The 27,909-nt window shown below is 37.4% G+C and overlaps 1 protein-coding gene across 1 annotated transcript in view; it reads left to right on the top strand.

Annotated features, from left to right (window-relative positions):
• vlc (disks large-associated protein 2) overlaps window positions 1–27,612 on the top strand; it is a 33,818-nt gene extending 6,206 nt beyond the window's left edge. Inside the window, exons 2-8 of the mRNA XM_028313645.1 lie at window positions 1,054–2,507; window positions 9,459–10,918; window positions 18,562–18,655; window positions 19,302–19,459; window positions 20,695–20,846; window positions 22,919–23,009; window positions 23,729–27,612. Of these exons, the coding sequence (XP_028169446.1) occupies window positions 1,054–2,507; window positions 9,459–10,918; window positions 18,562–18,655; window positions 19,302–19,459; window positions 20,695–20,846; window positions 22,919–23,009; window positions 23,729–23,818 (3,499 nt within the window). The 3' untranslated portion in view covers window positions 23,819–27,612. The remainder of the gene's footprint in view (window positions 1–1,053; window positions 2,508–9,458; window positions 10,919–18,561; window positions 18,656–19,301; window positions 19,460–20,694; window positions 20,847–22,918; window positions 23,010–23,728) is intronic.
• The last annotated feature ends 297 nt before the right edge of the window (window positions 27,613–27,909 follow it).

Genomic DNA, 27,909 nt, shown 5'->3' with positions numbered 1-27,909 from the left:
AATTGACTGACATGTTTAATTGTCCGTGGTGCATAATCTTTTTCTTAAAGGTTTTAAACCTTTGTTTGTCACCTGTCATCCGCTTTGCAATGGAGGGAAGTCGAACCTTAATTTCGAACTCCTCCTATGTTCTTCTGATTAATTTCGTTGCGGGTCCAATGACAGTTTAACTTTCCCCCGGGACAAACTTGACCTTCATTGGTTGGGTTTTTGTGGCGGTCAAGCTGTAGATCCTGGCTACACAGGAGTTGCAGTGGTGGGAACGAGAGGTGGGAATAGTCCCGTAGCTCGATTGATGGTTTCATTTAATTTATTTAAACCAGGTTATCTTTAATAATATGTTTCGTTAATTTATGAAAATATCAAATTAGCCCGTAATCCTGAATCCTGATACATAAATTTAGCCTATTAATTTAACACATGTACGACTGTACTCAGTGTTGCACTATCAAATGCAATTGAAGCGCCTCTGTGCCAGGGTTTTTATGTTCCTGGTCAGGCTATAACTATCTAATTTCGTTTTCTTTTCATTTCTAATCCTTATCTGTGTTCGTGTGTTGTTGTGTGAGTATCTTTTGTTTGTTTTAATGCTTGTTTCTTTTCTAATCATGTTTTAGACTACTCAGAACCAGTACTCGTTAAAATGTCTTATAATTAATATAAAATTAAATTCGTAACAACAAGCAATCCATCTTAAAGATAATTAATTGTACTTTTAAACGAGTATTGGTTCTATAAAATTATCACTTCACGGGATTTATTGCTTCTTTATTAAATATTAGAGTATTGGTTCTTTTTTAAATATTAATGTAAATATTGTATATTTATAATATTGGTTCCTAAGAATAAAATTCAAGCTTATAAATCATTATAATTAACTATTTTGATTGAATCAGAGTTAAATTGCTGCGAGAAATAACTATTTTACTCTTAAATCAAATGACTAAATGGCCAGCTTAAACGAAAATTAATTCTGCATATTCGCAAACGCCTTTGCACAGACCTTTCGTACAAGATGAAAAAAATAAACTGTTTGTTTTTTTTTTTTTGCAGCGACCTCCCCGACGAAGAGGACAAGAAATCGCCGGTTCTGCTTTTAGGGGTCAACAAAATATCTGACTCCCCGTCGTTCGTGAGACGAAGATCTACTGACCCTCACTCCACAGGCAGTATCAGGTTCTTCAGACCACCTAAATCGAAGTATACCAGAGGTCTCCAAGGTGATGAGAGACTGGAGAAAATCCGCCAAGACCTATTAGTTCACAAGCATAAGCCAGACAAATACATTCCAAAAGACCACGACGTCTCCCTCGAGCCTGAAGACCGGAGATGCATAAAACTCAACTGCGTTGGCAACTGCATTTGTGACAAAAAACACAACTCGTCAAACCGTGGCTCGTTCTCGTTTCACAGACCTGAAAACAGGCAGTCCTCTCTATGCCCATCAGAACCGTACGGTAAAACGGAAGATAAGAAAGACTACTCTGAAAATGATATAGAATTCAAGTACACAGAATACATTCCAAATTCTCAGCCTTCTAGCAGCAAACAGAGTTCGTACAACGTCACCCCAAAATCGACTGAGCGTAGACATTTCTTACTAGCGAACCTCAATGAAAGGTTCCGCAAAACTCTCAGCCTAGATTCTCGTAAAATAGAAACCAACAGAGTCCCGCTAAGTCTCCCAAAGGAATCTCGACCGAAATCTCTCGTGAATACGAGCAACATTTGCGTGCAGAATTTCAAATCGGGTGATCCGTTCGTGCAGTCAAATTTTGACAAAGCCAGCCAGCCTAAGAAAAAGCGAAAGTCCTTTTTCTCCCTCGACACATTCTTCGATTCCAAAAAGTCTGATACGTCGTCAATCGATGACTATTGCTCGTCGAAGTACAAACGTTTCGAGCTAGAAAGCGATGACTCACCGCTTTTCAAAAGGGAGAATCAGAGGGAGAAGACGCCGGATCTTCTAAACCTCCCGATAATAATAGATTCAGTGCGCAAGAAGCAGTCTTCTGACACAAAAAGACAGCTGGAAAAGCTCGAAAGTCATTACTATCGCAGCCTTATTAAGACCCAGCCAGTTATAGACGCGGTCCCTAAAGACGCGACGCCCCAACAAGGCCCGAGCGGACATTCCAACGGCATATTCGTTGATGATGACGACGTGGAGTACATAGAGCCTATACGCAGCAACTTCACAAGCCAAAGCACTCTTATATTAGACAAAAATTTGTCCGGGGAATTTTCATACAATCCCGATTCGATTCTGACCATAAACACAGATGAAACCGACATTAAACTGCCGAGTTCTACTGTCTCTCCGAAATCTAATGATGTGAGGAATCTGGACAATGATTTAGACAGCATTGGGGTGTACGAAATTGAAGTTAAAGAGACGGATTTGTTAAAAGAAGGTGCTAAAGAGCTCACTGTAAAAGTCATGGATAAATCGGTGGATTCGATTGGCAGTTGTTCCTTGGACGTTGACGCCAGCACAGACTTCTCAGGTAAATGACAGATTTCAGTGTTTTTCTACCGTTTCTTTCTATTATTTAGCATGTTATTTTGTATATCGTTGAAATTATTTACATTTTGTTTTCTTTGACGACTTCACTCTCTTGTACCAAGAGAGTGGATTCGTTACTTTATTTCATATTGTTTTCGTATCACAATAAATTATATCTTAATCATTTTCATTCATTTCTGTGTTTTCTTTACATTTCCTCTTTGTGTATGTGGTTGTGATGTTTATGTATATGTATGTTTTTCTATTTAAAATAGTTTTGGACCGTCTCAAAGTAGCCGTTCAGTGCGTGTTTTTTCCCTACACAATCAACAAAAAAATGTCAACATTCAACAAAATTGCCTACAAGAAAAGATTGTGTAGGACAAAACACGCGCTGGAGACCCGGCTTTCAATACACATATTCAGATTCGTTTCAAAATTAGAATACCTTTTTTTACTCATTTGAAATTTGAACACTGATTGAAAATGTAGTAATCAGAACATTTACGAAGAAAGCTCAAAGCTTAAGCATTCCGTAACTTAACTCTCACAAATAACTCGGATTAACTGACCATTCCCTTCTGTTTCTCGTCGAGATGATTGCATTCCGGATTTTCGAAGACATTCGTGTCTTTATTTAGCTCCAAAACTGTTCAGGACAGATGCTTTCGGTGACATTCCAAATTACGTGTTGAAACTGACTAGAGATTTCACAGTATAGTTCGATGAAACACCCTTTCTTTGAAGAAGCGAATGCCAATTTTGTTGTAAAAAAAACGTAAAGGGGCCAAAAATACCAGAAGAATAAAAAGGTTGGCTTTTTTCAAAATCGATGTAGCTCTAAGTAAACAAAATAATATTTATTACGTACAAATGTACAATGTAAAAAGTTGTGTGCGTGCTTACAAACGATGAACTTGGATTTTATAGTTTCTAGATAAAAGTGGCAGCCTTATTCACTATAATAAAAGTAAGTTTGGTCTGACTATTGACCTAAAATTCCGTATTTGAAAAATTATTGTGTTTTGTTCAACCTTGTCCCACTTCATTCGTGTAAGAATGACTAATCAGCTTAATATTATGTATTCTCTTGACCTTTACGATCTGTAATTAATTAGTCAAGCAATGCCGGTTAGTTTATTTGGTTTGGATCGATAGGACATCCATTTTCCTCAATTGCGTAAATCTAATACGCGTTAGTTAAACAGAAGTTGAACTATTGCACATACAGTAATCACGTATAAATCATATCTAACATACTAATATGTAGGCCGCAAACAATGCAGGTTGCAAAATGTAAGTCACAAACGAAATAAACTCCGCCGGCCTCGTTTTAACCCACGCAACTCTATTGAAGTCCGGTCATTGTCGCCAACTCGTTGAAGAATACAGATGGATACGCGGTGCCGCTATCTGAAACATCAAAAAATAAAATCGTAATCGGTGCTAATAAATATAAGATAAATAAACGGTGTTGTGAATAAATTAATAAACACAACTGCGTGAAACTCGGTGACCGTGAAACGGAACGGCCCAGACTGGCCGCATACACGCGCACAGCTCGACGTCGACGTCTTGGTGCTGAAAAAAAGTAAAAAGTTTGACGTTTCTCCTTTGTGAAGTGATGTCATAAAATTTTGTGTAAAATTGTTTGAAGTGAAAAATTAATTGAAAAACCGCATTTGTGCCGTTGTAATTATTGTGTGTTTTGTGTCTAAGTTAATGCACTATTGTTTGGTGAGTTTCATTTTTTATATTGCTGCGAAATGACGTTGATAATTAAGTTTTGAAGTTGAGGTCCGTGTTTTCTACCTGCAATCTTTAGAAACTTTAAAATCTTTGCCGTGTAATTTTCTAACGGACAGGCGAATTGCTGGAGTTAGAAAGGATTTACAGCGTGTTTTATAGTTAGTTTCTACTAATAGCTTTCTTAATAAGATGAGTAATACGCTAAGTTTGCCATAATCTTCTGTGTTATGAATCACAGATACACTATAGCCCGTATTTACAAGCATTCTGTTTCAATATCTGCAATGCGTATTTTTTCTTTATGTACTGCTCAGAATGTACTGATATTTTAGTTAAATACCAGCCAGTAGTTAGGCTAAAATACCTACTCATTTTATGCAATATCCTAAATAATTAAAAACAGCAATTATAACCTCATAAAACTACAATAAATTGGAATTTTAAACAAACAATTATCAGTATTTGAAATTACTAAATGCTATGATTTTATTTTCTATATTTTTATAGGAAAAACACATTAATTTTTTAACAATTTCATGTATCTTATCAAACCAAACTATAAATGATTATATCATAAGATAATATGAGTGCAGTACAGAAAGTGTGGCAATCTGAACGCATTCAGCTATCAGTGCCTAATCTTGGTAACAATTTATATTTAATTAAACAACAGAATTTTAACCTCCAATATCTTATTTGACTCAATACTCAATATGTTTATCGATTCCATAATAATACCAGGTTTAACTTCCAGGTTTCTTATTTTTTAAGACAACCTGGGTTGCAACGTCTTACACTATAACAAACGTCAAAATTCTGTCAAGTTTCATACAAAAACACAGGTTAATTATAGTTACGGTTAAACAACTGAGGCTAAGAACTGTCTAGAATACTGTCCGTCTTCAAGGCAGTAAAATTAAATTATTTATTGTTAGAAGGTCAAGGTTCAAGGCTTACTACCATTGAGGACTTCTGTTTATCTTTCTGTGTCGAAAAATGTTTAACATTGTTCGGGCTTTTGAATATCGGTATTCATTAGCAAACCTTGCTTGGCTTGCGGCAAGGTAGCTATTTTTCTTTGTTGGTAATTTGTATTTTACTTAATAACACCGCTTTTTATATTTTAACTAAGGGTCATTCCATCGTTTCGGGTGTTACGTTCGTACACACATATTCAACAATATCATGTATTTTGAAATAGTATTTTAATAATGTTAGTGCCTTAATCTGTCCGTTTTTAGTTGTTTTATTTAAATAATAAAGTTTGTACAGCTTAGAATGTAGGATAACGAAAATATGAGTCGAAAAGTGTGCGTTTCGGGCGTTACGAGATTTTGCCTCAATGTTCTGACTGTTGCTGCATTTACTCGAAATTTAGCGAATTTTCTTAAGGAATCATACCTAAAACTTACAGGACTTCTAAAGTATGAAATTTACAAACCATGTAACATACAATCACTGTTAAATAAAACGTTTTACTATTTTTTTATAAATTTTTTCTTTGTTTCGGGTGTTACAATGGTTTTGTTTCGGGTGTTACGAGTACGAAAATTCAACGCGTTTTATCGATAAAATCGGTGTTTTATTAGTATCTAGGTACTACAAAATAAAAAGTACAACAAATAAACACAATTAGAGCGAATTCTGGTTTGAAATTACGAAGCAGCTTTTTTTTAAAAATATACAAAGTTCAAGTTTAATTTTTCCTCAGAATATAGCTTTTTCTATTGTTTTTGGCTTGAAATAGCATTACTTTAATTTCTAATTACGATATTTATTGGAAATGTCAAACATCGACCCTTTTTAGCAATACCTTAATTTTAGTGTTAAGTCGACATTTCAAAAAAGTCTTAAATTGAGAAATATGACTCCTTTTCCGATTCCAGCGCTAGTGGGAGGTCAAAGGACCCTCACAGTAATACTTTTTCACTTCTCCAAGCAATATGCACACAATATCGACACATAAATAAAAATGTAATACCCGAAACGTTTCGGGTGTTACAGTTTTTAATCATGAAAGAAACATACTAAATTAGTATCATGCTCAGATATTAGTTAGTATTTGAAATCATTACTACCATGACCTTACTTTTACCAAATATTGTTAACCTAATCCATGTGTAAGGTACAATAATAAAACAAATACCTGTTTTTCTGTTTCGGGTGTTACATCGCCGAAGTAACAAGAAAACACACTTAAAACTTGATGATTATCAATTTTTTTGGGACTATGACGTTATCTACCAATACTATGATAAATACCCTCGAATCATATAGTGGCAAAACGTTTCACAGATTGATAGTTTTTTTTTTAATCGTATTACTAATAATTAGAGAGAAAATGATCATTCAGGCAGTTGACTTAAGTATAGACTTTGAAGACTAATAACTTAAAAATTACTTGTTTCTCTCAGATTTTTTTTGGTGCACATTATAATTTGGAATGTATACTTTCAAAATTCATCAGATTTAATGCGAAAAGAACATATTTAGTTTTTCACCCTCGGTAACATTTGTCATGGAATGACCCCTAACTGACCTAGCAAATTCTAATAGTTTTGTACTACCTCTGTTCATCAGAAATTAGGATTCTAATGATGAAAGAATTTTTAAATCAGTCCAGTCCAGTTTGAAAGCCTGTTATTGAATAGTTGCAAAAATAAAGTTTGCATTGGCAAACAATCAAATCTTTTCTCTTTATAATATTAGTGTAGATTATAATTTAATTAAATATCAGCCAGTTCAGTTCAGGTTTCAAACATTTCTTATGATGTAGCTAATTATTAGTTTCTGTAATACAACTAACGTGGACTTACCGTCTAAAGTAGATAAAATGCCTAGATAAGACATTTTAATACTGCACATCCTAGAACAGCATATCGAGCTTAGCCTTGTTACATCTTATGTAGCTGTAATTAGAGCCATTTTCCAACAAAAGTCACAACTACAGTCTGTGCTGTCAATTGTTTATACGTAAATTATTTACAAAAACAAGGCTGTTTGTTCGTCAGACGGTTGCATGCAATTGCTTATTATTTGCTTAACTAATTTCTCATTAACAGTCGAATTATTTAGTGACAGCCAGTTAAATTAATAAGTAGTTTCTTTTCTTTTTAAATGAAAGTGTACGAATATAAAATTAGTTATTTGACAAACTTGAATTATTTTCTTTACAAGATAATTTATTATATCAACTTTACTGTTGTTATTTATCCGTAAATTATTTTGGGATTTGTTTCGTTTATTATACTAAAACCCTGCATTATTTCAATGAAAGAAAATTGAAAAACTTATTTTTGGATTAATATCACAAAAGATTTAAAAGTTTGGCTTTCTAAAAGATTACAAAGATATTAGGTAGGTATTTTAATAAAGTTTGGGTAATTTTTCTGCAAAAATTCAAATTCTAGATAAAATGATTATAGGTACATTAAAGTGTGCACTTAGAGATACATGTTGATTAAATGTACAGATAATGTTATTACACTATGCAAGTGTACTAAAGGCCTATTTACACAGTATTTTGTGTACTTTACAACGAAAAAATCTAATCTAAATCACGTTACGTATCCTATTATCAAATGTTGATAAGATACAACGACCTTATGATATTAACATGCTCGATCGTTGTTAAAAATCATAAAATAGTAATTTCTAATTTGTGTGCATTATCGTGTATGTAAAATGTTTTGTTGATCGAAGATGTGCGATTATTTCACTATGTTTATGAGTTGTGAGTATAATTTTTATTTGGGAAAGTTTGTATAATGCTGTGATTTACTTTGATTTGATAAAACATAGTGTATAGCCTGACCAGGAACATAAAAACCCTGGCATAGAGGCGCGTCAATTGCATTTGATAGTGCAACACTGAGTACAGTCGTACCTGTGTTAAATTAATAGGCTAACTTTATGTATCAGGATTCAGGATTACGGGCTAATTTGATATTTTCATAAATTAACGAAAAAAATATTATTATAGGTAACCTGATTTAAATAAATTAAATGAAACCATCAATCGAGCTAGTAGAATTTATTTTATTATTCATCAATAATCAAATTCAGAACTTGAATATTCAACTGCAATGTCTGCTCATGAACGCTTCAAACTCGGTACTTCTTTCCCAATCCCATAAAATTCAACACTTAGAAAGTGACAAAAAATTTTAAAATAGGTAGTTGAAACAAACCACAGCTAATTTTCATAGTGGACTGTACTATACTATACTATAAACATGTCAGTCAATTTGACAACTTTTGTCGGAAACATTATTCAATGAAAATATTGTCCAAACCCTTAGTATTTCTCTTCGACAAATACTTTAACACATTGTGAACCACTTTTCTTTCACGACTATAAAAATATTTTAGCAATATAATTCATAAAACCAATTGCGCACATTTAAAATAAACTTTGTTTACACTTTGACAGCAATAGACTGACATGCAAGGTGACATGTCAATGAAGTTTTCAGTTACTGTTGCCATTAAAAGAAATTAGTACCATTAGTTTTCCGCAACATGGCGAGGGTTTTTATGTTCCTGGTCAGGCTATAACTATTTTAGTTTTTACTTTTCATGCTAAGATCTTCTTTACATTAACTGTTACTTTAATCTGCATAACTGAAAACTTAACTAAGGTTAGTGTTTAACACTGCTAGTCAAATAGGAAAACGTAAAGAAAGTAGCCAATATTATGGTATAAATAATTATTTAATTTCAATTTCTTAGGTTGGTACTGTTGGTAGTTTATATCAGGAAAAGTATTTACGAAAATGTAATTTTTAATTTTATTTCGAAGTGATAAACATTTTATTTTTATAGTTTTATTACTTTCCCAAATAACCAAAAATAAAATTATTTAATTAATTCATGTGACATAAATTAACACCCGTTTTAATACTGACATAGCTTTTGGCTCACTAAAGTAATTTCTTAAAAGGTCAATGCAATTTAACTATTGACAGTACTGGGGTTTTTTAAAGCAAAAGCATAGTATTTCCCATATTTTGAACAACAAGTTTGATTTTCATTGCATCCCATGTTTAGTACAGCATTTATTAAGTTCGGGACTATTCCCGCCTCTTGTTCCCACCGCTGCAACTCCTGTGTAGCCAGGATCTACAGCTTGACCGCCAATAGAAACCCGACCAGTGAAGGTTTGATTATTAAATGTAAACTTATTGAAAATATCTCTTTTCAGATACCACATCTGGAAGTTTGAATCTCTTGACGCCCTCGTCGACCACCAGCCGAATCCGGGACTTCAACTCCCGGTTCCAGGAGAGAGCAGCGTCTAACCTCCAGCCCCCCATCGCCCAGCATCCCACGCCCACTATCACCCCTGTCCGCACGCCTGACGACCCCACTCCAACCCCCAGAAAATCTGAACACCTCCTCAAACCCCCTCCCAAAGTTCACATAGACGCCGGCAGCCATCGGTCTAGGGGACACCATAAAAAACGAGACGATATCCCCCACAAGAAACCCAGCTATCTAAACCTAGCGTGTTCTGTCAATGGTTACACGAACTTAACTACATACGACTCCAAACTTCGCCAGGACATCAATAAAAGTCGCGAAGCTTCCCCAATAAGACCTATCACACACACATATCAATACAAAACCGAAAATAACTCCCTTCTGGTACCCGTGCCGGTTAGCGCTAACAAACTGCTTGTTCCAACCTTCGGCCCCCATGATACACGAGCGGATTTGACAGCGAAAGCGCCTGTCAAGGCGCATACGGATCCATACTTGGCGACGTCACCACTACATGTGTACATGGCAGCGGAAAACAAACAGTTGAAGAACGATTTCCTCGGAGCCAACATGACGACGACGAGTCGACCTTACATATCGAGCGAGAGCAAGAATTTTGCAGCTTCCATGCTCCATCAAAAAGACGAGGTCGATAACACTAAAGAGCTCACCTTTAAATCCAGCTATTCAGAAACGAACTTCAGGAAAACCGTAACAAATGGGAAGGAATCAAGATTCAGCTCGGAATCCTATACAATATCTTCAAACGGCGTCTCAAAACGCGTGGAAATCACGAAAGAAAATGGGGAGAAATTGACCAGTCCCATGAAGAGTTTCATTCAACAAAGAGTGGAACGTCTGTACGGACCAGGGGCGTTGGCTCAAGGGTTCTTCAACCAGAAGAGGCATAAGCTGCGAAGTCAGAGCGACGACGACGACCCAAAAGTGTTGACGGAGAAGTCCATGAACTGTCCTGACAGATTCGTGACGCCCAAGAAATCAAATAGCTTAGAGAGTGAAAATTACTATTCTAGTCCAAATGGAGAGATGGATTCCAGTGTATCCCTACCAGTCCTCAGGCATCTGAGGCCAGAGTTCCGCGCACAGCTGCCGATCCTATCGCCAAAGAAGAGTTTGAAAGCAGAACTGTCGCCCCAGAAGTCCGAGGACATTCCCAGCCCCCAAAAGACTGAAGAGTCGCGAGTAGTGACAGTGACAAACGGTGTATCTGTGATAAAATTGGACGATGTTAAAGACGAACCAGTGAGTGTGAACGGGATGGGGAATGGTGTGAAGGAGGTAGTGAAAGACGGACATTACTTTTTGGATGTGGAGAAGAAAGAGACGGAAAGACTGATCGCGTTAGCCGCCACTGCTGAGAAGGAGTTGGAGAATTTACAGGTGAGAATATAACTAAAATTTTTAAAATTCTTTATCTTGTAGTCGGTAGAACTAAGTGTTATTTCGTATTAATGTAATTGATAATCAAATGATCTGATTGGTCCTAATCGAATCTGAACATAAAGGAGTACTTTAAACAGCTTTTAAATCTCACAAAATATCCCTAGAAACCATCAATACTTTGATCCTTCAAAAGGATTTGACAGTCTTAATTTGGCTTGTGTCTAATTTTGTTGAGAATAACCTTAGGCTTTAACACTACGATCGAATGTAAGAGAGCTTATTAAGCTCCATAAAATGTTTTCTTGGCATTCTAAAGAAATATTCTCATTGGGGATGATATTTGCTTCGCGTTCAGCAGAATCTTCTGTCTTGAGTTGACAGTTACAACCTCGTTGTGGTGTCTCATTACTTACTGCTTTCCGAAAGATAGAAATGTATTTCTTACTATCTTTTGCTCGCCGCTCCGCACGCGTATATTTAGATCTGTCACAATGTCAAAAAGTGAATATATCTCGTGCGTGTTCCCTTCCAAAAACCGGGATAAAAACATGTTTCCCCTGGATCTCAAATCTCAATACATTTCTTATAGGCAGGACATTCATAAGTAGCTAAACCTATTCTACCTTCCATTGTGCTACCACACCTAAATACGTCTTCGGCCGCCTATTGTCTCACCAAACAATGGACCAAAGAAAACCAATGTAGTTAGTTGGGGAAGGACTCAAGGCCAAACTGAACTAAGATCATTGCAATTGTTAATTACTGTTGATAAAAATCTCCATTAACTTTGACCCTTCCTCAAATCTATACTTCTATGCTAATATTATAAATGCGAAAGTAACTCTGTCTGTCTGTCTCGCTTTCATGCCTAAACCACTGAAGCGATTTTGATGAAATTTGGCAGGGAGATAGTTTGAGTCCCGGGAAAGGACATAGGATAGTTTTTATCCCGCTTTTTGAAACAGGGACGCGTGCGATAAAGTTTTTCTGTGACAGACAGACAATATTCCACGCGGGCGAAGATATTTAATAAACAAGATACAGTCAGCGTCAAATACTTCGTGACACCCGAAGTAGCCAAAAAGTTCGCATCACGTCTTTGTTATAATGGGAATAAGGTTGTGTTCTCAACTTTTTGGCCACTTTGGGTGTCACGAACTATTTGATACTGACTGTACAAGCGTGTATACTTTGGAATTAACTAAGCATGACGTAAATTATACACGCCCATGCTAATTTGAATAAAAATTTAAACAACATATCATTAATCTTAGGTATTTTTAGAGATTAGTCAAAAAGAACTAAGATTTCATAATGAAGGCTAGAGGCAGCTATCAGCAATTCATCATCCTATCATCGTCAAGATATTTAGTTTCCACTGCAGGAATATGACCATTTCCTATTTATTAGAGCCAAATGAATGATTAGGGCCTACACTCCCTCCGCTGGTCAAATGGCTTGGGGAGGCCTGATGTTCGCATATTTCTTCCGTCGCCTCTTACGACATGATATCCACAAGGATCCGTTTGGTGTAGTGGTTTAGATGCCGAGAGGTCCCGGGTTCGATTTCCGGCTGGGCAGAAATTGAAATGATGAATTCAAATTTTTGTGACGGGTGTGTGTTCTATGTATAATAATTTACAAAAAAAAGGTTCTATATTGGCTCACATAAAATTCTAAATCCTATTCTTTGTCTTACTACCGATTTGTGTTCATAATAATCTCTCTTCATAATTTTATTTTTCATACTTTTTTTATTCATACATTTTTATTACTACCATCGGAGCTCATAACAGTTAGTAATCATAATTTTTTTATCAATAATGTTACTACCAAGAACCATTTAAATACATAATTTTTATTTTCAGATCTTTTTTCTTCATAACATTCATTGATCATATTGTTTTAATTAATAATGTTGTTACTAAGAACATACTTCAACTCATAATGTTGTTGTTCAGAATAATTTACTTTATAACAGACATACTCGTATCTTTAAAAAAACATATATAATTTAATAGAGTAGATAACCATGCAGAGCATGCAGCATGAAAGCAAGCATGCAGCATGCATTGGTATCTCCTCGTCTCCGGCGCTGCGGGATGTGCAGCCCTTCCGCCCTTGCGTAACGAGGCTCAGGCGCCCACGCTTGCTTCCGCAGCTTCGGCTTTTTGGATCGCCATCGGCGCCTTCGGCGCCTCGGCGACCAGCCTCAGCCGCTCCAGCTCACCCGGGCGCCTGAGCCTCGTTACAGCGGGCGAGGGCTGCCCTCCCTCCGCGCCTCCGGCTTTTAAATTACACTCTAGGGGTAGGGCAGACAAGACTACGTGGAGTCGGTTTTGCAGCGATTCGTTTCTGTCACGTTAGTTTTGTGGCACAAAATATTGCCTGTTTGGACCATTTCAAATTAATTTCATGTTAAAATACGATTTAATACTAATATAGACATCATGATTTTCAATAATATGGATAAATACATACACTTATGAGTAATAAATTTATGAAAACAAATATTAGGATACATCACATTTATGAATATTATAGTTATTTATTCGAATGATTATGAGTTTCGATCATTAGTATAGAAAAATATATGAAAACAAATATTAGTAAAAACGAAGTGTATGATTAGTGATATTATGAATATCAATGATTATGTTTTTAAATATGTAGGTTTTAAATTTTTTATGAAGAATGATCATTATGGTATCAAATTGTATGAGAAATATTTTCGGACCTCCAATGATAGGAATTGAAAAGTTATGTAAGAAAATGCGCTACCCAAAAAAAAAGTATTTAAGTATGTTTATAGCGGTCGTCCGTCTAGTACCCATAGTACAAGCTTTGCTTAGTTTGGGACTATAGGCGCAGTGTAACATGTCCAAGGATATGTATATTATATAAAGCTCGTTTATTATTATAAGACTACCTCTTAAATAGACCATCCAAGGTCCAATGCCAAGTTTAGTCTCAACGGCCTCGGTCTTCAAGAGTGACTCCAAGACTGCTTCAAGATCATTACTAATTGCCTCGGCTGATAACATCTACGCTTGTCTCTTATCAATTAACGCTAAAAGCAAAACAATTAACTTCCTACGATTGTTGGTTCTGAGTAAATTTTTGGTATTTGCTAGCATCCGTACTTCCGTGCTATACGTATGTACGGGGTTGCCGTATATATGATTTGATAGGGTTGATTTGGAATGATAGAAGTGTTTGTGAGGTAAAAATAACTTGTATTCTAAACTGATACGCTAGTTATGGATTTTGATGGTAAGGTGAGAACGCGCGACTTAATAGTATGATGTATGCGAACGAACTGAAGTGATTTGTACAAAAAGTAATTGACGCGTATTTACAAAGTAGGTCAAAATATTGATCATGCGGCGTAATGTACGTGCTTGCCCGTACAACGTATTTCCTCACTATCATCAGTACCTCCTTACTATTAGTCCAGTCAATAAAGCATTATAGATGGAAAACTGTAGAACACAATTTCTGACTGCAGGACTTTATTTAGAATAGTTAGGAGGTGAACATAGCAAAAGTCCCCACCCTTAGCCCTTGAGCCGGCGGGGAGAGGGGGGTTTAAAGGTGCCACTTTTCGGTTTTTCGCTTAATCCTCGGAAACTATGCGTCCTAGTGACATGACTACTATGAACCAAAAAAAGCTTATTCAATTTGCTACAGATGAGATCGTCAAGTTTTTGTATATCTTGTATAGTTTTCGCGGCATCTGCTCTAGAAGGTCTGTAATATTGGAAATTTTATTTTTGTCTTACATGTTCCCATCAAGAGAAAATCGAGTAAATCAACATTGAGCAATCATTCTAGACATGCGGGAGCATGTTAAAACTAGTTCCTGTGAGGGGACTACACCGTGCGTATATTTAGACGAATCACTTTGAGCCACTTTTGACTCCTCATCACTCAAAAACTACTGTGCATTAACACTTCAAATTTGGCTCATGTGCTGAGACTTGCAAGATATACATCAGTTTCAAATTTCATAAATATGCCTCAAACGGTTCTTTAGATATTGACGTCCAAAAATCTACATGTCTGACCTATAGACCAAATTCTAACCACTTCCAGATGACCTCGAAGGTTCAAATTTGGCATCCGGAAAGGTAGTTATGTAAATACGAAGGAACAAATAAAAAACCAGTAAATTTTAACATTTCACATGTGATAGATAGATTTTAGTGCTCTAAATATCGATTTTTGAACGTCAATACCTAAATAACCGTTTGAGGTATATTTATGAAATTTGAAGCTGATGTATATCTTGCAAGTCTCAATACATGAGCCAAATTTGAAGTGTTAATGCACAGTAGTTTTTGAATGATGAGGAGTCAAAAGTGGCTCTAATTGGTTCGTCTAAATATACGCACGGTGCAGTCCCCTCCATGGAACTAGGCTTAACATGCTCCCGCATGTCTATAGTGTTTGCTCAATGTTGATTTAGTCGATTTTCTCCTGAAAGGAACATGTAAGACAACAATAAAATTTCCAATTTTACGGACCTTCTAGAGCAGATGCCGCAAAAACTATACAAGATATAGAAAAACTTGACGGTCTCATCTGTAGCAAATTGAATAAGCTTTTTTTGGTTCATAGTAGTCATGTCACTAGGACGCATAGTTTCCGAGGATTAAGCGAAAAACCGAAAAGTGGTACCTTTAAACCCCCCTCTCCCCGCCGGCTCAAGGGCTAAGGGCGGGGACTTTTGCTATGTTCACCACCTAACTAGGCTAAATAAAGTCCCGAGGTCAGAAATTGTGTTCCACGGATTTCTCTCTACACCGTCGTTAAGGCATTCATTGACTGGACTATATGTAATATTTGAAATGCAAAAGTAACTGTCTGAACTCCTCCTATGTTCTTCTGATTAATTTCGTTGCGGGTCCAATGACGGTTAACTTTCCCCCGGGACACACTTGACCTTCACTGGTTAGGTTATTGGCGGTCAAGCTGTAGATCCTGGCTACACAGGAGTTGCAGCGGTGGGAACGGGAGGTGGGAATAGTCTCGTAACTGTCTGTCACCTTGCACTCTTAAACCATGAACTGGTTTAGATGATAAAGGTTTTCTGTGACAGACCGATTCTGAAAGATATCAAAATTGCTTTAATGATTCAGAAGTGCAGTAGCGGGAAGGCGCTGGATGCAGGCCGCCACCAACCGGCCATTGTGAAAATCATTAGGCCTATGTTCAACAGTGGACGTCCTGTGGCTGAAATGATGATGATGATGATGATTCAGAAGTACATACAAACATACGGACTTTAGTTACTTTTGCTTTTGAATTGAATAATTGCTTAACATGATTGATCCAATTTAATTCACAGACCAAGTCTCATACATTTTGTATTAGCCATGTATGGTAAAAGACTTGATCAACGGCACAGATGAATACTAAGTCACTAGCGGGGTACAGTCGGCTCCAAATAAGTTTTTGTAAATAAGAAACATACTTAATTGTACTTTTTTTATTGTTAGACAAGGCAGATATTTGACCGCAATCGCACCTGGTGTTAAGTGAGATGCAGTCTAGGTATCTGCCCTGTAAGTGCCTTTTCACTCTTGCCTGGAAAAGTCCCGGATTATAGGGTTCAGGAAAGACAGCAGCAGGCAGCGAATTCCACTCTCTTCTTCTTTAAGTTATCAAAATGCGAATATGTTGTGTACAGCGACCATATAGCCCAATGGTTTCGGATTGATGGAATCGAGATCCGAGGAACAGAGATTCGAACCCAGTCGATATGATGCACAAGCTTATTATTTAGCTTGCCACAAGGAGTTAACAGGACTTCTTTAAAAAAATCTACCAGCTCAAACTACTAAGCTTTTCGAACTCTTATAATAGGTCTATTCCACTTTGATCACCTGGCTTTGATGACCCAGGTGATCAAAGTCCACTTCCAGCGACAATTTAGTGTCCTTTGATCACCCACGGATACGATGCCCTGGGTGATCAAAGTGGACCCCAGTTAAATTATTATTTTAGTGTCCTTTGATCACCTACATACAAATCACACTTCCTCTTATACTTAATGTACGCACAAACATTGTTCAGGTAAGTAACGCTTTAAAATATTTCATGCTGTAAAAATATTTCATGCTGTAAAAAAAAAAGTCTATATTAAGAAAATGTTTGTACTTACAACGATTGGACATGACATGTCTATTCAGAGGAGGTGTGATTTTTATGTAGGTGATCAAAGGACACCAAAATAATAATTTAATTGGAGTCCACTTTGATCACCCAGGGCATCATATCCGTGGGTGATCAAAGGACAGCTACACACAGCAACAGCTAGGGACTGGAATTCACTGCCAGCTGCTTATCCCGAACACTATAATCCGGGCCTTTTCAAGGCGAGTGAATAGGCACTTACAGGGAAGATATACCATCCTAAACTGCATCTCACTTAACACCAGGTGCGATTGCGGTCAAATACCTGCCTTGTCCATGGGGCCTTTCATTTATTACGTAACACTATTTTCGCTAGTTTTTGACCCCCTCCCCGCTATTATAAGAAAAAATAACACATGGTCGACAATTCAACTTAACAAGAATATTACGTACCTGACTGTACAAATTGTGAACAAGATATAGCCTCATGAAAAATTTATTTGCTTGTTCAATAGAATTATTAGCATACCCAGAGATACAGTGCGGGTATTGAATGACACTTTACATTGCTTGGGACGTAGTGGGTCACATGTGCGTCTATAGTATAGCAAAAGTCGCTTTCAGTAGATCAATAGTATAATCTATTGACTGTTATTGTGTAAAGCCTGGTCTGTGAGCACGTAGAATTTTGTCCAATGACCCCAAGCTACCCACCCTTATCGCTTGCGCGTAATTATGTTGCTGTCGCGCTCGCACACTCACTGCGGCCGCCCGGCCCGTCGCACAGTCGCGACAGCAATATAATTACGCGCGAGCGATAAGGATGGGTAGCTAGGGGTCATTGGACAAAATTCTACGTGCTCACGGACCGGGCTTTAGAAGGTTTTTTTTTTATTGGGCAGTGTAAAAAGTGGTTTTTAGTCTAGGCGCAGACCACCGACTTTTAGTTGGCCGATAGTTGAGTCGGGCTGTTAATCAGTATGGAAATGTATGAAAGTGCGCTTGCATCGGCCGATTCTTCATACAAATTAGAATCGGGCCCAACTATCTTACAGAAAATAAATTAAACTTTAAGGTTATGAACAATCTCTCGTTTTCTTCAACTGACCAGACAGACTTGTAAAGAAAAATCATCCAGTGTCTCACTGATGTTTGACATTCGTATCCAGGGTTTCCTTTTTAATCTATACTAATATTATAAATGCGAAAGTAACTCTGTCTGTCTGTCTGTCTCTCTTTCACGCCTAAACCACTGAACCGATTTTGATGAAATTTGGCATAGAGATAGTTTGGGTCCCGGGAAAGGACATAGGATAGTTTTTATCCAGGTTTTTGAAACAGGGACGCGCGCGATAAAGTTTTTCTGTGACAGACAAAATTCCACGCTGGCGAAGCCGCGGGCGGAAAGCTAGTTTTAAAATAAAAATCCCTACAGTCAATCCTCGGATCGAAATGTTTTTCTTTACATAAAAGTATAATTTGTTTATATATTTTTATTCCAGGATCAAGAAGTAAGTGAAGAAATCCTGGGCTTGCTGAGAGCCGCGTCGGGCAAAGCAAGACTTCTGGCCACGCAGAAAATGCAGCAGTTTGAAGGTAGATAGATATTTGTTGCTCACATACTATCACACACGCACGCGCGCCAGCGTTTGCAGGCAAAGCCATTATTATACACTACCCGCTATGTTAATAGATAGTACTGGGACGTGTAAAAGCGCTTAATAAAAGCCTATTTGCAGAAAGTAAATGACTTGTGTATTTAATTAAATGGTACAGTCAGCAACAAATGTTTAAGGGTGGCATACCCTGCATTGTTGAAAAGACGCTGGCTTAAAACTTCGAGTGTGTTTTTACGAAAAAGATATGCAGTTGTGTGTGTCCAAAAATACAGGAACACGAAGATTTTCGGCTCCGTATGCCGTACGTCATCCCAGTAACGTCACCATAAAAAAATAACCTGTAATCAATTTACTAGGCCATTCTGCTGCAACTCCTGTGCAACCAGAATCTCTACAGCATTGAAATCAAGTTACATTGTACCAAGTTTCTGGTTAAATATGACCCAAGCCGTATTTCTTTAATTATCATCCTAGACTGCATCCCACTTAACATCAGGTGCGATTGTGGTCAAATACCTGCCTTGTTATGCATAAAAAAAACAAAAGTCGTCCACTTTTTTCACGATTTCAACGTAGGTTATCATCACCATACAATTATTAAATCAACTTTAATAATTTCCCAGGTCTATGCTACAACAACATAAACGAGCGTCTCGACGAACCCTTTCCGACCACCCTGGAGGACCTGCAAGGCTTCTGGGACATGGTCTGTCTGCAAGTGAGGAACGTGGACGCGTTGTACGAACACATCGCCCAGCTGAAGGCCAATAACTGGCAAGAGGTATGAACTATCATCATCATCATTTCAGCCATAGGACGTCCACTGCTGGACAAAGGCCTCCCCCAAGGATTTCTACGAGTTTCTCCGACCTTCACTAACTCTTCGGTCCAGCTAGTTAGAGGCCTGCTCACACTACGTCCGGTCAATGGTCGTCAATCTACACTCGACAGCAAATAAATCGCACCACCCGCGACGCGAACTTTAAAGATTTTCTTTTGACACAATAATGGTGCCCCAACAATATTGGTGTTATTTGAAAGCCCAATAAATATCCTTAAAGAAAAACACATTTAATTTCTTAATAAATTATTAACATATACCATAAATGTGACTTGAAAAAAGACCTCACTTTGGGCTCACCTCTGGGATCAATAAGACCAAATTTTATGGTTATAAAACCAAATAATGATCACACGTGTCCTCTTTAACAGATGGATAGCGATTAATCCCAACTTAACAGTTTTATAGTCATAAAAAATGGCTATAGCGTAGCTACCTATTTTTTGAAGAAGTGACTCTGGATCCTTGTAAAGACACATTTTTGGGGTAAAAACCTTTCCTTTAATAAAATGAAGTTTAGAACTAGGATTTTAAATGGTGCCAATATTGGTGGGGAGTAGGGATGCATACGTTTGAAAATGCTTGTCGCGGGTGGTGCGATTTATTTGCTGTCGAGTGTATAACTTTTCTGCTCCAAAAGCCATCAGCTCTACGAGTGTCCTGTGCACTGCCTCTTGGGGGATCAACTTACTTGATCTACTAGGGAATCACAATAAAAACACCTCGATTTCCGGGGTCCCATTGAGATGAACCTTGATCCCCTGGGGATCGAGTGAGTAGGACCATGATACCCCGAAGGAGACTATGATCCCTTGGGGTTTGATTTAGGTGGAATCTGATCCCCAAGATATTATTGCAAACGAAGACCAAAACTGGAACACAAGAGTGGTGTGTCAGTAGCCTCCATTAAATGTTCCTTTTCCTTCCTTAACTCTACGAGCTATGTGCCCTGTGCACTGCCACTTGAGCTTAGATGAAGGTGTGTCAACATACATGATCCTGGAGAATCACAATGAAAAAACCTTGATCCCCAGGGCACCATTGATTGAGATAGACCTTGAACCCCTGGCGTTCAAGTTAGGTAGAAACCAAATCCTGCAAATTAGAGACTGCCCGTCGTTTGTGCTGTTGCATTATTGACTAAATAACTTGATGATGATGATGTATGTTTCCAGGTGTCATCCCCGACCCCTAAGCCGCCGTCCACGCCGTCATCCAGCACGCCACGTGCTCGGGCACGCGCCACGCCTGCACTCAAGAATGAAAAGGCGCGTTTAGCGGCAGAGAAACGGGAAGCTGATAGGAAGGCCATGCTGGAACACAGGAGGTGAGCTAAATAACATCAAAGGTAGCTTAATTGATTCTCAGGGATCACAGTAAAAATACTGCGGTCTTCGGGGGATTTAGAAAGGTGAGCCTTGATCCCGGGGGATCCACTAAGGTGGATGCTGATTACACGGGGATCAAGGCTCACCACCGGAGAAACGGAAGGCTGATAGGAAGGCCATGCTGGAGCACAGGAGGTGAGATAGATGGTTATAGAGGGAGAGACACTATAATCCCCAGGGTTTCAGTTAGGAGAACCCTGATAGTCGAATTATCTAGTGCGTGGGGCCATAAATCAAGTTTCTATAATCAGGGGATCAACTTGATCCCCAGGGGATTCAGTGAAGTGAACATTGAACCACAGGGGATTGAGCGAGGTCAGCCTCAATCCCTTATTTCTATGACCCTCGGGAATCAACTTACTAGATCCCCAAGATTGAGTAAAGGGATCTTTGATTCTCGAGGGATCGAAAGAGGATTGTCAGGATACTCTGGGGATCATGGTGAATTTACTCTGATCTAGGAACCCACTGAGGTGGACCATAATCCCCAGGGGAAACTAGATCTCCGGGGATCAAAAGGTGGGGAGCATGATCCCCGGGGATCGAGCTAGGGGGATCATGGTCCTCCGGGGATCGAGTGAAATAAGACCTTGAGCACCGGGGATCGAGTAAGGGGATTAAGGTCCCCATCCAGTGAGGAGAACCTTGATCCCCAGGGCATCTAGTGAAGCAGTCTCCTCTGTTTTCCCGGGTATCCCCGCCCCCTAAGCCGCCGTCCACGCCGTCATCCAGCACGCCACGTGCTCGGGCACGCGCCACGCCTGCACTCAAGAATGAAAAGGCGCGCTTAGCGGCAGAAAAACGGGAGGCTGATAGGAAGGCCATGCTGGAACACAGGAGGTTTGTTGACATTTCTATGGTCGCCGGGGATCAAATAACTTGATCCCCAGGCGGTCACAGTAAAGATATCTTGATCCACAAGCGATCTAGTGAGCGGAGCCATGATCCCCTGTTTCTATGATCTCAGGGGATCAACTTAGTAGATCCCCAGGATTGAGTAAAGGGATCTTTGATTCTCGAGGGATTGAAAAAGGATTATCATGATCCCCTTGGGATTATGGTGAATTAACTCTGATCCCTGATCCCCTAGGGACCCACTGAGGTGAACCATGATCCCCAGGGGAAACTTGATACCCGGGTATCGAATGAGTAGTACCTATCATGATCCCTGGGGAATAAGTAAGTGGAAGCATAATCACCTGGGGATCGAGTAAAAAGGAACCTTGATCCTCCTGGATTCGGTGAGAGGTACCTTGATCCCCCGGGGATTCAGTGAGAGGAACCCTGATCCCCTGGGGATCGAAACGTAGACACCTTGATCCCTAAAGGATCTAGTGAGGTAGACACCGCCGTCCACGCCTGATCGGACGAAGCTGATCGGAAGGCCATGCTGGAACACCGACGGTTGGTTTGCTATTTGTTTCTATGATCCCTCTGAGATCCAGTGGGAGGATCCCTGATCGCCTACTTCTATGATCCCCGGGTATCAGCTTTATTGTTCTCCCGGTTACTCTAGGAGAGCCCTGATCCGTCGGGGATCACAGTGAAGGTAGCTTGATCCATGGAAATCCATAGAGGTGGACCATGACCCCTGGATATTGAGTGAGCGGATGAAAGCCTGATCCACTGGCCCATTTATTGTCCTGAAGCAGTGGTAGGGTTAATACTGGGACGTGTAAAAGTGCTTTTTTAAAGCCTATTTGCAGAAATAAATGAGTTTTTTGAGTTTTCTCGGGGATCAAGCTAGGTGGACACTAATCCACTGATACCCTAGGCATCAAGTGACTCTGAACCCCCTGATTAAATTCAAATTATTTATTGCATGTCACATGGGTAAGGGTTGACAAGAACATAATATTGTACATGTGACGCCCAGTGAAGGCGTTGCTTATTATTATTGTATAAACAAAGACAGACCAAATTGTCATTCGTTTAATAGATTATCCGACTGTTTTCTGATACCAGTCTTGATACTTTAACTACAATAACTAAACTAAATGTTTGTTCGCAGGCGCGTGGCTCGTGAAAGACAATTGGCAGCCCGTACTGCTGCTGCCTGCAGCCGCGAGCAAGATCAAGACATGGGCATTGAGGGTAGTCAGGTAATATAATACATCTATTTTTAGCGAGGTAATGAATTACGCCCGTATTCACAAACATTACTCTGAGGTCTCACAGTGCGCGTGGATGCACAGTGTGACACACAAACCAATCGCAGAGCTCTATTCAAGGCTGTGCGTTCAATTTATTTATGTGCTGCTTCACTTAAGCAAGCATCGTTTGCCCATTTATTGTCCCGAAGCAGTGGTAGGGTTAATATTGGACGTGTAAAAGTGCTTTCTAAAAGCCTATTTGCAAAAATAAATGAATTTTATGAATTTTAATTTTTTAATTTAATGTGAATACGGAATACTTAAATAAATTTTGCATTATAGTCAGTGTTCTACGGTCTGCAGTCGGTCTAAATGAACGCAGCCATTTTGTGGTCATTACGTAAAGGCATATTTAACAAAATGGCGATATTAAGTTAAACACCATGTTATTAAAAAACGTGCATTTTGTAACCTCACAAAAGATCGCAACTGAAGCTGTTCAGGAAGCTAGTATTGACAGTTTAAAAGGGCCCGAAATATCATTTTTTGCTATGTTTGTTAGGGTTATTTATTTACCCTTACTAATCAAAATTACGCGCGCGTTGATCACACGTTTAAAGTGACGTTTTAAACTAAACCTCACTTGGAAATGTTGGAACTACCGTTCAACGCGTGTAACTTTTTATAGGTAAGGTCCCATATAATAAAATTGTACGTTTAACCCACAGGAGGTAGAAATCTTCGTCGGCAAGTGCGCGATACCCGCAGCGGAGGCGCCGCGTGGAGACGCCGCCGAGCACCGGGACACGCAACCCTGAGACATGACCGCGCAGAGCCACAGACAAGCACCATAGACTAGCGACACCATAGACAACCGAGTGTAGACGATACAACAACACAAGAAGACTATACAACAAAACCAGAAGACTAAAATCTGTGTTTAAAGAGTTTAGGTAAATAAGTGATTCAAATTGAGCCACAGACAATCACCATAGACAAGACTAAAGTACCACAAAAACTGTTTAAAATGGGCTATGTAGATTATACGTGTTTGTAATTAAGCCACAGACAACACCATAGACAAACGAGAGAAGACTATACAACCACAAAAACTGTGTTTTTAAAGGACTTTGTAGATTATGCGTGTTTGTAATTGAGCCACAGACAACCACCATAGACAATGGACAGAAGACTATAGTACCACAAAAACTGTTTAAAAAGAGCTTTTTAGATTAAACATGTTTGTAATTGAGCCACAGACGACACCATAGACGATACAACCATAAACAACGGAAAGAAGACTAAAATCTGTGTTTTTAAAGAGTAGCGAGTTGAGTGATTCAAATTGATTCACATAGACAAGCGACACCATAGACAACCGAGAGAAGACTATACAACCACAAAAACTGTGTTTTTAAAGGACTTTGTAGATTATACGTGTTTGTTTTAAGAAGTTTAGGTAAAGTGATTCAAATTGAGCCACAGACAACACCATAGACTAGAGACACCATAGACAACCAAGAGAAGACTATACAAAAGAAGAGACATACTATACAACCACAAAAACTGTGTTTTAAAGGACTTTTTAGATTATATGTGTTTGTAATTGAGCCACAGACAATACCATAGACTAGCAAGACCATAGAAAACCGAGAGTAGATGAGACAACTACCAAACCAGTGTTTTTAAAGTGCTTTGTAGATTAATGTTTCAAGTTGAGCCACAGACAAGCGAGACCATAGACAACGGACTTTAGTACCACAAAAACTGTGTTTATAGAGTTAAAAAAGACTTTGTAAGGAATTAGGTGATTGAAATTGAACCATAGACAACAGTGACAGTATACTGTGGTACTATAGCATAGACCAGTGACAGGGGACTATGGAATCGCAGTGAAGTAACAATAAACTGTGGAGCCATAGACAAGTGACAGTGAACTATCGCGATCTGATTGCATGGCAGATTAGATATTTGAACAAGTAACTGAAGAATTATTCGAAGTGTTTCCATATAAAATGAACTACCTAACTTACTGTTATGAATTTTCCAAATTCTCTCTCACCATAAGGTCGCGGTAACCTAACCTAACCAAAACACGTATATTGCTGAAATTAAACACTTTTAAAATGTAAATGTAAAATTGTGGTCTAAAATACATGTACAGTCATACGCAAATGTGTCTAAGCTTCTATGAATTAAGATATGTACTTGTTAATGTAAATTAAATGTATTTTGCTGTCCAAAATGAACTAAGCATTTATCACGCTTTAAAATTATGAGAGCTTTGCGGCCATTTTGAGGAATTTCGACTATTTGTATAAAAAAATTTGAAAATCAAAAGACAAAATTCAAAAAATATCAATCAAAATCGTAACTTGCATAAAGTTCTGTGTAAAAAATTATGTACCAGCATGTTAACCTAATATAAACTGTAAAAAAATATTTTGAACTCTAAATTGAAGAACATTTATTTGCTGTGGACTGTACTGTCTATTATAAATTGCTTTGCGAACAAATTGTACATAAATATACAAATATTTGACGAAAACGTGTTAAAAATCTACAAACACAACATGAGCTTGAAATATTGTATTTTCCCTGAATTTTATTAATGTTACCCCTCCCATTCTCATTGTTAAACCTTATTTATACTATACATGTTAATAAAAATAATATATTATGCTTGTAAACATCGAATTTATAATAATGGCATCTGAAAAAGCGGTCATGTGGTTTTGTAAATTCTTTAGACATTCTATTAGACTGTTAATAAAATAATAATATACTGTGGCAACACTGCGCATTTATAACATTTTTAGGCTGGCAACATTGTAAATATGATTGTGTATTGGGCGATGGTATGTAAAATCCATTTGACAAAAAGCACGGCGATATTGTTCTAACGAATTGATTGTATTTACGATGGAGTAGTAGAGTGAGGTATACCTGTGAAGAGGGAGACAGCACAATTGGCTAGAAAAATATACATATTCATTTATTTGAAGGTCTGAAATAATAATATTTGCACATATTTTTCTAGCCAACTGTACTTCGCGTTTTTTTAATAAATAATTATGATACTCAAATGGAATATAAAAAATCGTATTTTTACACCGTTTCTATTGTCATTTGTTTTTGTATTTGAAATTATGGATTGTCTGAATAAATTATTATGTTGAAGTGTACATTTTTTCCTTGTAGAATATATTGGCATTTAAGGCTGGTTACATATTTGCGTTATTTCTATTATAGTTTCAATTTATCAGTGGATTACCAGCAGAAGTATGCAATCACCTCTGTTTTGTTCCGAGCGATCTTAATTTGACTATTTCTAAAGCCAATAAAATTTTTTAATCGCAAGTGTGTAGCTGGCCTAACACTAAAAATAGTGGAATACGATTTTGTACATTCCTTATTTATTATTATATTTGACGACATCAAGTAATTAAGTATTAATCTATACCTTATTCTAAATCTTGCTGTTTTGCTCACACTTTTACTGAAATATGAAATAGATTATTGCACTTTTTAGGTGTACATCACTTTGAATATGTCTAACAAAATATGCGCTGGTTTGTATGTAATTTGAAAAAGGTAAATTAAAAAGAAGTTCAATTTATTCTTTTGCATAGGGTGACCGTGAAATCTAGAGTAAGTTGGTATAAATTATATTGATATCAGTTAAGTTTGAATCTGTAGTATTGCAATCTATCGATTTTTTACCTCTTTATCTGCTTGCTATACTTGGTAGTTCAAAATATCTTCTATTTATAAAAATTATGTCCTATAACTCGACTACTAAGTGTAATGACTGGAATATGGAAATCTATCTTTCTCAAATGACATACATATTCGCGCATAGTAATTATTAATTTCGTTATGTAGCCGGTAAGAATATGAAATAACCGAATTATTAAAAATTAGCAAAATTTACAAAAAATATGCTTATGAATTTACAGTTTACACTTTGGAATGCAATTGACAATGTTCTTATTGTATTTATATTTGTTAAAATTTATTGTAATACCTATGTTATGTATTTGATATTGGTTGATGTTCGTAATACTTGTCAGGTACAAGTGTTAATTATTATGGCATATTTATGTATTTTATAAATTTTTAAGTACCAGAAATATATTGCTACTACATTTTAAACTTTTCCTGACCGAGGAGACAAATAATGAAATAATAATTCTCTTTTTTATCCAAACAATTTTTATTTAATGGTTAATTAACAGGTTGTTTAATATTATACCACGCAATTTGAATCAGTTTAAATAACTACAACTTCATTTTAAAAATCAAATTAAATCTTAAAATTAACTTAAAAAATAAACTTTAATGATAGAATATGAAAATAATTTTGTTAAAAAAACATAAACAACAATCAATTAAACTTATATTTTGGTCAATAGAACTCCGAAACAAATATTTTTAAAGCGAATAATTATACACTATGTGATCCTTTCATAAATATTTATCTGAGGCATTTCCAAAGTGTAGCCATCACAAAAAATATACTAAAATCCTTCACTCGCTTAAAAACAAAATCCATAGATATAATCCTAAAATGTATATCTGCTGAATATATTGTAACTATAATTATTGATTTTTAGATAATAATGCAAATAATTAGTCATTGGAATTACATAATTTTACTTGGAAATATAGTTTTAGTAAATTTTGTATGTTAAAATGTTTTTTTCTACTCAAACCCCCACCCCCAACATCATTATTATGGATACCGAATAAAAAGTATGCCAGACTCTTTAAGAAGTTCCTGTCTATCAAGGATTTCCCAGAAATCATCTTCCTCACATCCTTCGAGGACATCGGTAGAGGTTATAGCGGACACTATTTGGAGGAACAGTACAGTACCTCTGCACGAAAAACTTTCGACTTCGAATCG

This window comes from Ostrinia furnacalis, unplaced genomic scaffold, assembly GCF_004193835.3.
Source record: "Ostrinia furnacalis isolate ACB-3 unplaced genomic scaffold, ASM419383v2 OfSCF4314, whole genome shotgun sequence".
Lineage (NCBI taxonomy): Eukaryota > Metazoa > Arthropoda > Insecta > Lepidoptera > Crambidae > Ostrinia > Ostrinia furnacalis.
Note: the sequence above shows the minus strand (reverse complement) of the source record. Positions and strands in the feature narration are given on the sequence as shown.